This window comes from Hyla sarda, chromosome 2, assembly GCF_029499605.1.
Source record: "Hyla sarda isolate aHylSar1 chromosome 2, aHylSar1.hap1, whole genome shotgun sequence".
In the NCBI taxonomy this organism is placed as follows: domain Eukaryota; kingdom Metazoa; phylum Chordata; class Amphibia; order Anura; family Hylidae; genus Hyla; species Hyla sarda.
Window position 1 is genome coordinate 262,657,463 of NC_079190.1, and position 13,328 is coordinate 262,670,790.

Below are 13,328 nucleotides of genomic sequence, written 5' to 3' on the forward strand. Positions count from 1 at the left end.
ACTACAAGAAAGGATTTAAGAGTATCTGTCCTTGATGTGTTCATTATTTTTTGTGGAAGCACCTATATTCTGTGCCTGCCCTGTCTACATCTATGCCTTTTAGCTACTGATTGGCTTGTAAAAGTGCTGGGAGGCGGCTAAATGGATTCTGTATTAGAAAATTACACGCATCCTAATTTCTGACAATGGTGAATGGGATGAGCGAGAGTTTACTATGTATTCAAACAATGCAAAAACAACCCAAGAAGTTAGACGCCAGTAAAAATAGTTTACATACATGGCTTCTTGTCCTCAAATACTTAAAATTATGTGTCCTTCAAATATTCTCTCTTTTAAAGGTGCGGAAAGAGGCCATGCAGACTTTGTGTTCTGCTCCTCCATCAGATGTTCTCAATTGTGAAAGCTGGAGTGTTCTTCATAAAAATCTTACATTGGCTCTGGCTGATCCAGACTCCACATTTACAGTAAGGATGATTAAACCCTATAAACGGGAATGTCCATCTTTCATATAGACATGTCAGAAAGCTGCATCGGTGTAAGTCACTGAAGTAAAGGGGCATTCGTTCAAATGCTATGCTACTTGGGCAATGAGCATACTTTTTTTTTTCTTTTTCTTTTTTTTTATCAATAACTATATCGAGCAGCCCACTGAGAGGAAAGGGCGCCCTGTAGGGTTACCAAGCCCGCAGCAGTCGCCGTAAAACGGCCTACAGAATGTGAAGGGCCGGGAGGGGGGGGGGGGGTTTAAAAACATTGAGCGGCCAGAGTGGCCACGCACACGGGGTGCCGGCCGCACGGACAGAGGCCGGTGAGAGGTCAGGCCAGGGACTGGCCTCGTGGCACGGCTGGCTCCGCCTCTAATGAGAAATCACCCAGCCGCTTGGGACCAGAGACACCAAGATGACACCGGGGCAGTCATCAGAGGGTCTCAAGCTGGTGCTGGAATAGAACGCGGCCAGTGCCTGGCTGCAAAACATGTGTGCCATGCGATGCGCGCAGGGTGGGGGGGGGGGGTTAAACGTGATTACGCGTGGGGGTGGATTGCGGTGCGGGCGCACAGAAAGCCCGAAATAAAAACATAACAGGACCCGGACGTATGTACCAAGCCCTCCTCACCACAGTGAGCCCCCACTGCAGTCACACGGGAGAACGGAGCTATAGAGGAGAATGTGACCGAGGGAATAGGTACAGTACTGTCCCCTGTAGCATGGCACCGCCGGAGCATCCTATAGTAGAAGCCTTGAGGCCATGGGGTTCGGCCCTGCACAGCCACATGTAATGGCGGCTGAGGAGCTGGGGCTAGAAAGGAAGGGGGACCCCAGGATAAGCAAGAATAAGCATAAGGGAGGAACTTTAGAAAAAAAAGAGGAGGGGGGGGGGGGAGTAGGGGATGTTATTTATACTCACCCACTGGCTCCGTCTTCTTATACTCACCCTGAAGTCTTCAGCCAGCTTATGGCCACACTGCATCACGCCTAGCTGCCATAACGAGGTGGGCAGGGGCAAGTGGGGGAACCGGACCCAGGGTACTACCGCCAGGCACTGTCCGTTGGCGAGAAGGGGTTGACGGCCCATACTCTTATGGCACCGTACCCCTTAGTTGCATTTAGGGACGATCAGGTAGCGCCATGCTCCTGTCGCCCCACCTAAGAACAAAGAAAGGGGGAAAAAAACTAAATACAGGCCCTTTCTAGAAAATAAGAACTCCAGACCTGTGTCTGCCTACTACTGACACTAAGCTAAAACTGATTAGCTCTGTGCCTGTGGGCGGGTATATCCTTCTGAGAGGAGCCGACTTCTTTTTTGCCCTGTGTCAGCCTCCTAGTGGACGGAAGCATAAAACCCATGGTCTCTATGTTCCCCAATGAGGTGACCGAGAGCCTCATTTTCCTTACACAGAGAATTTATGCGGAATATATGTGGAATTTCCACATATGTCCAGAAAGATGCAGAATTCCGCGTCTGCATCATTTGGCCGGAATTCTGCATCTTAATGCGGAAATTCCAATGTGTGAACATAGCCTTGCTTTCAATTTTTTCTAAAGCAGTGTCACCTTCTGTTCTTGGCAGTGATTTAAGCACCTATATTTCTACTGATAGTGTTTTTGACATGTCTCTATGGCATGTCAGAGGAAAATAATAAAGAAAAAATATAAATATATATAAAAATATAAGTAATTTTTAATTGTTTCCAGGAAAGAATTTTACGCTTTTATGCAAAAACATTTTCTTCATCTCCGCTGAATATGGCACGAGAAGTGTATACAAGTTTGGGTATGTGTTTCCTCTCACTACACGATGATTAGTTATGTATTTTATAATTAGCACGGGTTGCTCCATACAGCTGTTTATGCAGCAGTGTCTATCAGTCGTAAACATCTAAACTCCTTAAAAGGAAGCCAGATTCAACTATTCTAACCTTTATTTGTATTATAGTGTAGCATTTGGTTGCCTTGAATGCACCGAAGGCTGGGTTAGCACATAGTATTTTGGTCAGTACTTTTATGCAAAATCAGGTGTGGGTTTAGCACACAGAAAAAGCTCCAAGCTGCTCTGTATTTTAGAGGTGGACACACACGTGCCTGGATTTATCAAGAGGCATGCCCCATGGCTGTTAACACTCCACATAATAATACATTGCGTTGATGGGGCAGGTATTGGCACTATGCCATATATATATATATATATATATATATATATATATATATATATATGCCACACTGGAATATCCCTTCAAATCAACAGATGACACTTATGATTCTGCTCCAGACTACACAGAAAAGCTAAAAAGTGAGGTTCAGGAATGAGAAATGTTAGCCTATTGTGTATGTTTCAGTGGCTGGTGTGAATGAATGAAAACATAAACAAAATAGTGTTATTTTATTGTAACAGATTCCTTAAAAGCTATGTATTTACTTATGTATTTTAGTCAAACATTTAGAATCCTCATTTATTTTAAGTCACAAACCAATCTTATTAACTGGTGTGGACATCAACAACCCTGAAGTTGTACGAACACTGAAAAAGGTAAAGTTTTATATACCATATTCCCTGTTTTGTTTATTGGTCTTTGCCATATAAGTCACATTTTTATAATTGTTTTTTTTCCTAGATTCGCTTATTGAATGATTATCAGAAGGAAGTTCCATCTTTTTGGATCAGACATCCTGAAAAGTTAGCATCTAGTGCTGTTCTTCTTTATCATACTTCTTGCTTCTAATTCCACTTATGGCTGAAAAAAATTACACTGTGTAATCAAAGACCAGACTAGTTTCTAGCATAATTACAAAAAAAGCAATGTCAGATTTTCAATTGAGACCCCTCCCCCCCCTTGTTTTCCTTCTAAATGTACTAATATATGTCTCTCAATGTCCAAACGCTAAATGCAAATTTTCCCTGTTATAAGGTACATGGAAGAAATTATAGAGAGCACACTGTCTCTGTTATCAGTAACTCAGGAATCAAGCTCACAAATCCTTCTAGATCCAGTTTTATACTTGTCAATGATCGATACCAAGGCTGTGTGGTTCAAGAAATGGATGGTAATATATAGTGCCATATCATGTATTAACCAACACAATTATCTACTAAGCCATTCTTCACAACAAGGGTTCAGGTTGGATATTGTACAGATCATTTTAACTGAGAGCATTTTTTTGTGGGCATTAAAGGGGTTATCCAGGAAAAAACTTTTTTTTATATATCAACTGGCTCCAGAAAGTTAAACAGATTTGTAAATTACTTCTATTAAAAAATCTTAATCCTTTCAGTACTTATGAGCTTCTGAAGTTAAGGTTGTTCTTTTCTGTCTAAGTCCTCTCTGATGACACCTGTCTCGGGAAATGCCCAGTTTAAAAGCAAATCCCCATAGCAAACCTCTTTGAAACTGGGCGTTTCCTGAGACACGTGTCATCAGAGAACACTTAGACAGAAAAGAACAACCTTTTCTGATCAGAAGCTCATAAGTACTGAAAGGATTAAGATTTTTTAATAGAAGTAATTTACAAATCTGTTTAACTTTCTGGAGCCAGTTGATATATATAAAAATGTTTTTTCCTGGAATACCCCTTTAACTTCAGCTCCATTAAACAGACACCAACCTGGTGATATGGTGGCAACAAAAGACACATCTCCCAGGGGCAATCGGGTAATTAAAGGCTAGGATATTATAGGGGTACCAACCCATTCTCCCCAACTTACTGTGACTACTGGGGCCCAGAAAATATAGCCCACCTGCTGCTGAGAGCAAAAATGATTTTTGTCTACATCACAGAAAGATTTTTGGGTTGGTTGACCAACTGAATGTCTCACATTGACATCAATAGCATCTGCTCTGAAGCCCAGGACAGCACCACACAACTGAGCTAAGGCTGGCTCCCTAAGATTGTACCTGAAATCTTTACCAGCTTGGAGCTGGTGTAAATTTCTATGTGTGGCATGCGAGGCAGGCGCAGCAAGGCAGGCTGAAGCCTGTTAATGAATTGGCAAATGTTATGGCTACCTTGGCTTTAGTAAAAACCGTTGTGTGAAATGCCTGTCTTAGTAAATCCCCTCCCACCTTGCCATGGCCATGCCCTCTTTGTTGGGCCCAGGAGAAAGGATAAATGTGGCACAAATCATGTAAGAGTTTTTAGCTTACATCAGAATTAGTGTTTTTAGCAAAGGAAAATTTTGTTCCAATCTGAATATGCCCCAAAATGTACCTAGTTACATAGCAAAAGTGACAGGGTTGTATCATTACAGAGCTGGGCAGAAGTCTTCTAAGACTAGATTACAACTCCTGTACAAACTAAAATGGCAGCCATACTAGTTTTCACCCATCCAGTCTTAGAAATATTATTAAGGACAGCTAAATACAATTTTCAGCAACTTGTTTGAAAAGGATGATTAAAATGTTCACTAATGCCTGAATTTTATCTTGTGGTGGGATCTATACTGTTTACCCTCCAGCATGCCTATTACAGCAGGACTGTGGTGTTACGTCTTCTTGAAAAGAAATATAAATCTTTGGTGAGTATTCATGTCAGTGCTTGTAAACCTCTAAAACTCAATACTTTCTTCTCCCCAGCTCACAATGTTCTACAGTCCATGTTCAATTATCAGATTAAAGACTGGTATAAATTGGCTATTAAACGTTTGTAGTTGACGTCTAAAAATGTAGAAATACAGTGAATGAAAGTGACTATTTTATGAGCCCTAAGCCGGACGTGCACCACAAGAGGACATTTATGAACACTAGTTTTCCTACTGTTTTCCAGATAATTGCTGCCATTGAGCAGTGCTTCTATTATTATGAGTCCTCACAGTCAGGAGCTGATGAAAACACTAAAACAGCACCATCACAGCCTTATCCTGGTGAGTAATATATATATATATATATATATATATATATATATATATACCGCAATTCTCCAATAGACCTAGTGATCTTCCATGACTCTTTAATAATAATGCTCCTTAAAGGTTATAGGCACCTTTTGAATACAGGTTTTTTTTAATCATCACTTTGTGTTTATTATTGTGCAAAACATATTCATCACTTTGTGTTTATTATCGTGCAAAACATATGCTCTATGCATTTCTATTAAACATTTAGCTTAGTTTTACAGGGGGAGACAGGGGGCACCGGCAGAACATGGTAGCACTAGGACCACTTGGAAATGCACAGTCTCCATAGATAGCAATGCTTTTCCAAGCAAATTCTATGGAAACAATTGACATATGAATTCTTTATGCGGAGTGCTCCAATCAAAATTTCTGCCATGTGTACAGTGCAGTAGAATCAAATTAAAAACAATGGAACTCCGCTGCAGCAAAATTCTTGAATGGAATTTTTCCACTGGATTCCATTCGGAAATTCCACTATGTGAAAATAGCCTTAGAGTCACTAGAAATGTAAAAGGGTGAGGGGCTTAACTAGTGGTGTAAAGTCTATTATTCTGGAACACTTCACTGATGATCGGTGGTATGTGGAAGGCACATGAAGTTATATTTGCAGTACAAGCCAAAACACTGGGGCTCAATGGGTGTTACAACATAATGGCTAACTTTATCGAACCTTCTTCCACACAGTAGAGACACTGATCTTGAGCCGTTCCAACAAAACAGAACCTGAGGTTGATGTCACTGAAGGAGTTGACCTGTCTACAATGCTTAGATAAGGCCTAATGTCTAATGTGGACATTTATCAACGGGTTTAGTCAGGTTTTCTTTACTATAATTGTCGCAAAATTGTCGCAACTGTGACTACGCGATTTTTCATGCAATATTTTGACTGGAAAGCGAGAAAAGCAAGTTTTCCAAAAATTTACTACGTAGTAATAATTTTAAAATGGACTACGTGTAGTCAGGTATTTATTAACTGCAACAGTCGCAACTGCGCAAAAAAAAGTCGCAACAGGGTTAAAAATTGACTAAATTTACTCCAGCTCAAACATGGAGCAGAAAAAGCTACTGCCAAAGTAAAAAAGGAAAAATTGCTTACGTGAAAGAAAATTATCAACAGGCTGAAATCAGTTGATAAATTCGTCACACATAAGCAAAACAAAAGTAAGGAAAAAATTACTAAAATAAAGAATACATAAGCAAACATTGATAAATGTCCCTCTAAATGTCCATCCACAGGTATGGGAGGGACCCAGAGTATAACAAGAAAACATTTCCCACACCATTAAACTATGGATTCATGCCAAATTCTTACACCATTCTTGTATACTCTTAACCCAACAAAGTTGGCAGTTTTTGAACTAATGACTTTGGTTAGTCTAGCACCATTGGCCAGGCCTTGTTCCAAATAACTTAGATCACTTCAGATTTCTATTGGAAATTCTAATGTGAATTCCCACTGAATCTGAACCACAGAATATTTGCTGACTTGATTTGATGCTGCAATGCAGGGTCATATCTCTAATTTCCTAAAAGAGAAGCTCCAATCATGAAAGGACAAGTGTCTGTAATAATAATACATAGAATGCTCAGTCATGTGGTACAGTTCCCAAAATATCAGACGTAAATATGACTATAGCAAATCCAAGAATAATGGGGGGTAACTAATCAAAACTTGTCCAGAGGAAAAGTTGCTGAGTTGCCCATAGCAACCAATCAGATCGCTTCTTTCATTTTTAACAAGGCCTATGTAAAATGAAAGAAGCAATCTGATTGGTTGCTATGGGCAACTCAGCAACTTTTCCTCTGGACAAGTTTTGATAAATCTCCCCCAATGTGATTTTATTTACCCATAAGTTTTGTTTGTTTCCAGGCATTAAACAGAAAACTTTATACGCAAGGAAAGAGCTGCAGTATTTGTACTTTGTTCATTCCCTTAACGTTCTTGGAAGACTACTGATCTATAAACATGGCAGAAAACTGTTCCCCATAAAACTGAAAAACCGCAAAGGTAAGCTAGAATTTGATTATGATCCAAAAGAAAGTAAAAAGAAAGCATTCTATTATGTAATATATTGATACCTCATATATCAAACTGTCATTTGTGTATCTTTAGCAGATTTTCAGTAACGGGAATGCACTACAATACATTATGTTACATGTGGGCAGAGGTGTTGGCCTACACACACGGAGCAAATTTACAAAGTATTTTTGCTATCACTGTTATCTCCATATATTAGCGGTCAAAAAAACTATTAGTTATAAACCTGATGCAAACTATGCTGGCACAATTATCCAAGGGAAACCCAAGGGAAACCCAAGGGAAACTAGAGTGATTGACCAACCCTGAGTTTCCCTGGGTTTATGCATTCCCACGTTTAAAAAAGGGAACCTGTCATCTCTTTCATGCTGCCTTAACTGCGAGTCATTGGGTAAGTCCTTGAAGTCTTCTCCCAGTCCCCCAGTCTTGATTGATATGTTTTTCCCTATACTCAAACAAGAAGAGATCTTTCCATCATGGCCAGTGTGGCAGGCAGAAGCCACCAGGGGTTTCCCCAGTGACTCATAAGCAGCATGAAAGCGAGATTATGACTTGTGAGTCTGGATGTTTATTGGACAGTTAGTACCCACAAGGACCCACTTTAGTGTGCCCCCTTTACCACTGTTCCAGGACCAATTTAGTTGTAACAGTGTTTGTTGGCTGACAGTGAAGTATTTCATACTACCTGTATTAGCGGTTCATACCTTAAGCAATATCTTGCATACATGTCGCAATTTATACTTCATTGCTCCCTCTATATGCATAAATTACATAGTCTACCATTAATTACAAATTGTACGAGTGGTGAATTGTCTTAAAGGAGAACTGCGTTGTAAACTTTTTAAGTTCCCCTGTGCCTGTGCTGAAAAAACATAAAAAACAAACTTTAACTCACCTTCCTACGGTCCCCCGTTACTGAGATATCGGCATCCCGTTCCTCTGGTGCTGCTGGCTTCTTAGGCTTGAAATGTCACAGTTCAGGCAGCGGTTGGCCACAGCGATGTCCCGCATTGGCCAGTGATAGGCTGAGCGCACTGTCATGTAAGGAGCCTGTGCAGCAGGGAGAAGGTGGGGCCCGGGCTCCTTACATGACAGTGCGCTCAGCCTATACGGTGTGTTGTTTTATGCATTTATTGACTAGCATATTTTCTAAGTTTCTTCAATTACAATTTGGGGGCACAGTGGTTCCCCTGAAGATGTCCTTATATTATACTGTAGTTAATCGCATAGGAAATGCCTGCATTTTGCTTACCATTGACCTTTGCCCACATAATTTGGCCAAGGGTTATTTTCATCAGTGGCATTTTTAATATGCAATCTGTCAGGTACACACTTGATCTGCAGACCCGTTGCATTGGATTATACTTATTGTATTTTTGTGACTTGTAAGGACTTTAGGGGAGATTTATCAAAACCTGTGGAGAGGCAAAGTTGCCCATAGCAACCAATAAGATATTCTCTTTCATTTTTCAGAGGCCTTGTTAAGAATGTAAGAAGCAAGTTGATTGGTTGCTATGGGCAACTGGACAACTTTGCCTTTCCATAGGTTTTGATAAATCTCCGCCTTCATCTTTCTGTTTTGAAACCTACTATTTGTACTTAATTTAAAGAATTTTGGGAATTTGCATTTGTCTATGGTGAATTTTAAATGTGACAATTTATAAAAGGTTATATTTATGGCACCTCTTTATCTATTATGTATAAAAATGTAATGCAGCCATAAAATGCCTGCTATGGTGACATGGCGCCTGGGATTTGTCAAGCCCTGCACTACTATGTAGCAGGAATGTTAAAAAAAGCAGGGAGAGAGAGCTCGAATGTTCCTTCACCCGGAAGCTATTGAAAATGTATGGTCACCATTATGTATGTTTCTTACTTTCTTACATCATTTTGAATGTTTTATAATACAGAAATCTTTGCTGCAATAAAATGTGTTTCAGAATCCGTGTCCTTGAGTGACCTGGTTGTGCTGTTTACCCATATAATGTTGTATTGCCCAAATGGACAGAAAAGAGCAGTTGGAACCTATGCAGGTAGCGTTTATCTTCTTTTTGTACTTGGGGAAAAAAATGTTGTTGTTTTTTTTACTTTAAACAACAACTATATATTGTATGTTGTTACCATTTGCCAGACTCATGAATGAAAAATTAACTTCATTCTACAAAATTAAGCAAACGTGCCATTCAAGTGTATGGGTGAGTTTGGTAACTACTTCACCAATACTGAGTGCACCAATATTGGCACAAAACTACATTCGTAGGCAGCCTGTGCCACTACTAAGGTCACAGTTGCCACCCTCTTCTTTTTATTTTATTTTATTTTTTTTCTGGACAACTTTTCCCCAAAAATCATACAATTACCATTTACTGACAGATGGGAAACCATAATGAATCACAATCAAATCAAGTTAACTCAACTCTATACTTCATTTACTGTGATCTGTAAAATGAGGATAGTTACAATTACAATAATCTACCAGCTTCCAAAAAAAATCATGGATGCATCTAGAAGTCTAACTACAGGTTTCCTGGTAAAAGGGGCCGTGTTTTTGACATGGCAGTCTTGATAAATCCTCCACTTGGTGTTCAGATGGAGCACTATTTATATAGCACTTGCTCCACTTCCTTCGACATATGCTACAAGTAGGGGAAGTTGGCAAGGCCATAGAGCCATGTAGACTTAGTGATTATTGGTTGATATAGCCCTGCATAATAAGGCCAGTGAACAGCTATGTTCGTTGGCTCATTGCCTCAATCTGACTTGCTAGAAAAACAGTTTGTGGACCGCATATCTCCCTGTGTAATAAGGGACGCGCAGCCAATGAAAAAAGGATCCAGTGACTGTTTGTGCCACTTTCCCTGCATGATAGTTGAGCCTTGGGATAGGCCCTATAGATGATAGCTGATCTATGTGATCGACACTGGTTTACAGCACGCTTCAAGCCAAGTGTTTAATAAGCGACAAATGGACTTCAAAGGTGCTGTGGGTCTTTTGCGGTGCTGACTCGGAACAGGCACATCAGGTGAGCATAAAAGGTTTATTAAAATGCAACGCGTTTCACCGGCATTGGGCGGCTTCATCAGGCGATGCCTGATGAAGCCGCCCATGTGCGGTGAAACGCGTTGCATTTTAATAAACCTTTTATACTCACCTGATGTGCCTGTTCCGAGTCAGCGCCGCAAAAGACCCACTGCACCTTTGAAGTCCATTTGTCTCTATCTACTTGGTTGGGAGGCTGCAGACCGGGCTCTAACAATCCTTTCACGCTGTCCATTGTTGTGTGTGATCTCACACAACCCCCTGGGGTAAGAGATTTTAAAAAGAATCCTTCTACCAATACCTACCCAGTCGGTTTTACGCTATGGAGCGCTCTCTTTTATATTTTAATTGTTTAATAAGGACCAAGCAGATGTTTTATGACATACACCTTGTACAGGGCCCATTGCTAACAGAACTATGTTTATTTATTATAAAATTATGCTGAACATGAACTTATGGATGTTCAGAGTTAGAAACATCACTCTGGACCTCTTTGTTTTGGCGGCGATACTATAAACAATTTCTGACACAGTTCCACTGTAACACCTTTGTGACATTCATCCATGTTTGTACCTCCAGGCAATTATGCTCCAGCACATCTAGCTATGGAAGTACTCAAAATGCTTTGTGATCGGAAAGAATGTGCCGGTGAATGTCTGTATACTGAGGCTGTTATAGAGAGCCTGCTGTTTCCAATACAAAAGCTTCTGAAAGGAAAAAAGGTGAGTGCTGGTAGTCTTCCTAATGCAATATACTATTGTAATGTGTAGGGCTTGTCAGAGCAAAATTCTGAGAAGATAGAGAAGCTCATTGTAACCTCTCTGTCTACTCTGGCCAATAGAAGATAATCCTGAACAGGTGATATATTTTTTTCTAAACTAGTCGTTGGCATACATAATTTGCTCATGATATGCACCTTTCCTCTGTGCTCGATCTATGTATAAAACATATAATTCAGAATGTCTTTTTGGTACGTGTAAAAAGTTTTTTGACAATCTCAGATTTCTAGAGGGCCTCCCCCTCTCTTGGCTATACTGTCTAATATATAGAAATCCTTGGTGTCAATTCAAGTGGGAGCAGTAATGGTGGTCATAGAGGTTGTTACCGAGCTTTGCACTTTTTAAAGTATACCTGTCATTTAGAAAAAGTTTTGACACTCCCCAGCTTGCAGCGATCTCCGACACAGACCCCAGCTGATAAAACTTTTTTTTAAAGTTATTTTTTATTTATTTTTTTTAAGTTTTTTAAGATGACATGTACACTTTTTCTAAGAGTTGACTTGGTAAACTTTTTAACAACTTGACAAAAGAGGAAGACTTAGTGAGTTATTCTGTCTCTGTCTACCAAGCATTGTTCAAATGTCATGTCTGTTGTAAACATTGAAATGCTCTGAACCTTGTGTGGTCTACTTTGCTGTTTAGGTTTCATTGTGGCTATTAGTGCAGGATTCTGCACCACAAGTCAAAAACTTCCTATATATTATATATGCAATGTATTTGGGAGAAATGTACTTAGTTGGTGCTCCTATAATATCTTTCATGATGTATACCCGTTTTTAGGTTCACCAGAATTGTGATGAATGTACACTGACGTTTATTGCTGATATTATGGCCAGGATTGCATCTAATGGAGCAGGGCTCTCCCTACTACTCTATGGAGAAAATAAAGATTCTACCAATGACAGGTTTGTTTTGTAGTAAAATAAGAGGGAGATGGGACCCCCTAAGCCAAGCAGATCCATTGCTCAGATTATGGTTATATCTCTTTGACTCGGATCAGCCTTTTAATCTTGTATTTTAATTGGTCCAGATGGCAGAGCATAATATTACATTAGGTAGAGCAAAGGTCTGTACAATTGCCATTCAAAGCTGGGCTCCTCTTAACACAAAAGGTACATCTCACACTAGTGTAATGTACCTTAAAGGGGTAGTCCAGTGGTGAAAAACTTATCCCCTATCCTAAGGATAGGGGATAAGTTTGAGATCGCGGGGGGTCCGACCGCTGGGGCCCCCTGCGATCTCTCTGTACGGGGCCCCGGCTCTCCGCCGAGATAGCGGGTGTCGACCCCCGCACGAGGCGGCGGCCGACACGCCCCCTCAATACATCTCTATGGCAGAGCCGGAGATTGCCGAAGGCAGCGCTTCGGCTCTGCCATAGACTTGTATTGAGGGGGCGTGTCGGCCGCCGCCTCGTGCGGAGGTCGACACGCCCCCTTCCAGCGGGCTGTCGGGGCTCCGTACAGGAGATCGCGGGGGGCCCCAGGGGTCGGACCCCCCGCGATCTGCAACTTATCCCCTATCCTTAGGATAGGGGATAAGTTGCTCACCACTGAATCACCACTGGACTACTCCTTTAAGTTTTTATACTTAATAAATTCCCCTCACTAAGTTTCATGTAACATTCCTATGAACTCCTATCAACTTTAATGGGCAATGTCTTGGAGACATATCAAATGTTTTCAGACCTTGACCAATCTGTGTGTTTAGTGCGTTGTTTCCCGACACGGTGTCACATGACTAGGGTAGTTGCATAATGTAAGTCTATGGGCCTATGTTGCTCACATAGATACAGATAGTGTATAGATAGTGACAGAAAAGAAGAGCAAGGATTCTAGTGATTGGTCGATAAAAACTTTTGACACGTCCCATGCCTTAGAGTGCTGCTATAACTTTTTCTTTTGTATGTCCCTAGGACATGTCAAAAGTTATATTTTTTACAATGATAGGAACACTATTTGCTTTTGCTTCATAGGGTTGTTATGTACTGTGTTATAGACATCACTTAATCCATAATTTAGACATGTGAGCTGCAGTAAGTGAGTGATTACTAAAGTCTCCTGGTTTTATTGAGACTAAAGTAGTCA

The 13,328-nt window shown here is 40.6% G+C and overlaps 1 protein-coding gene across 3 annotated transcripts in view; it reads left to right on the forward strand.

The window, feature by feature from the left end:
- The window catches only part of TBC1D32 (TBC1 domain family member 32), a 69,138-nt gene that overhangs the window by 17,102 nt on the left and 38,708 nt on the right, over positions 1-13,328 (forward strand). For all 3 annotated transcript variants that reach the window (XM_056557088.1, XM_056557087.1, XM_056557089.1), the window contains 11 exons: positions 339-464; positions 2,196-2,274; positions 2,930-3,027; positions 3,113-3,174; positions 3,407-3,542; positions 4,951-5,010; positions 5,259-5,355; positions 7,259-7,396; positions 9,367-9,459; positions 11,045-11,187; positions 12,025-12,149. In XM_056557088.1, the coding sequence (XP_056413063.1) occupies positions 339-464; positions 2,196-2,274; positions 2,930-3,027; positions 3,113-3,174; positions 3,407-3,542; positions 4,951-5,010; positions 5,259-5,355; positions 7,259-7,396; positions 9,367-9,459; positions 11,045-11,187; positions 12,025-12,149 (1,157 nt within the window). The remainder of the gene's footprint in view (positions 1-338; positions 465-2,195; positions 2,275-2,929; positions 3,028-3,112; positions 3,175-3,406; positions 3,543-4,950; positions 5,011-5,258; positions 5,356-7,258; positions 7,397-9,366; positions 9,460-11,044; positions 11,188-12,024; positions 12,150-13,328) is intronic.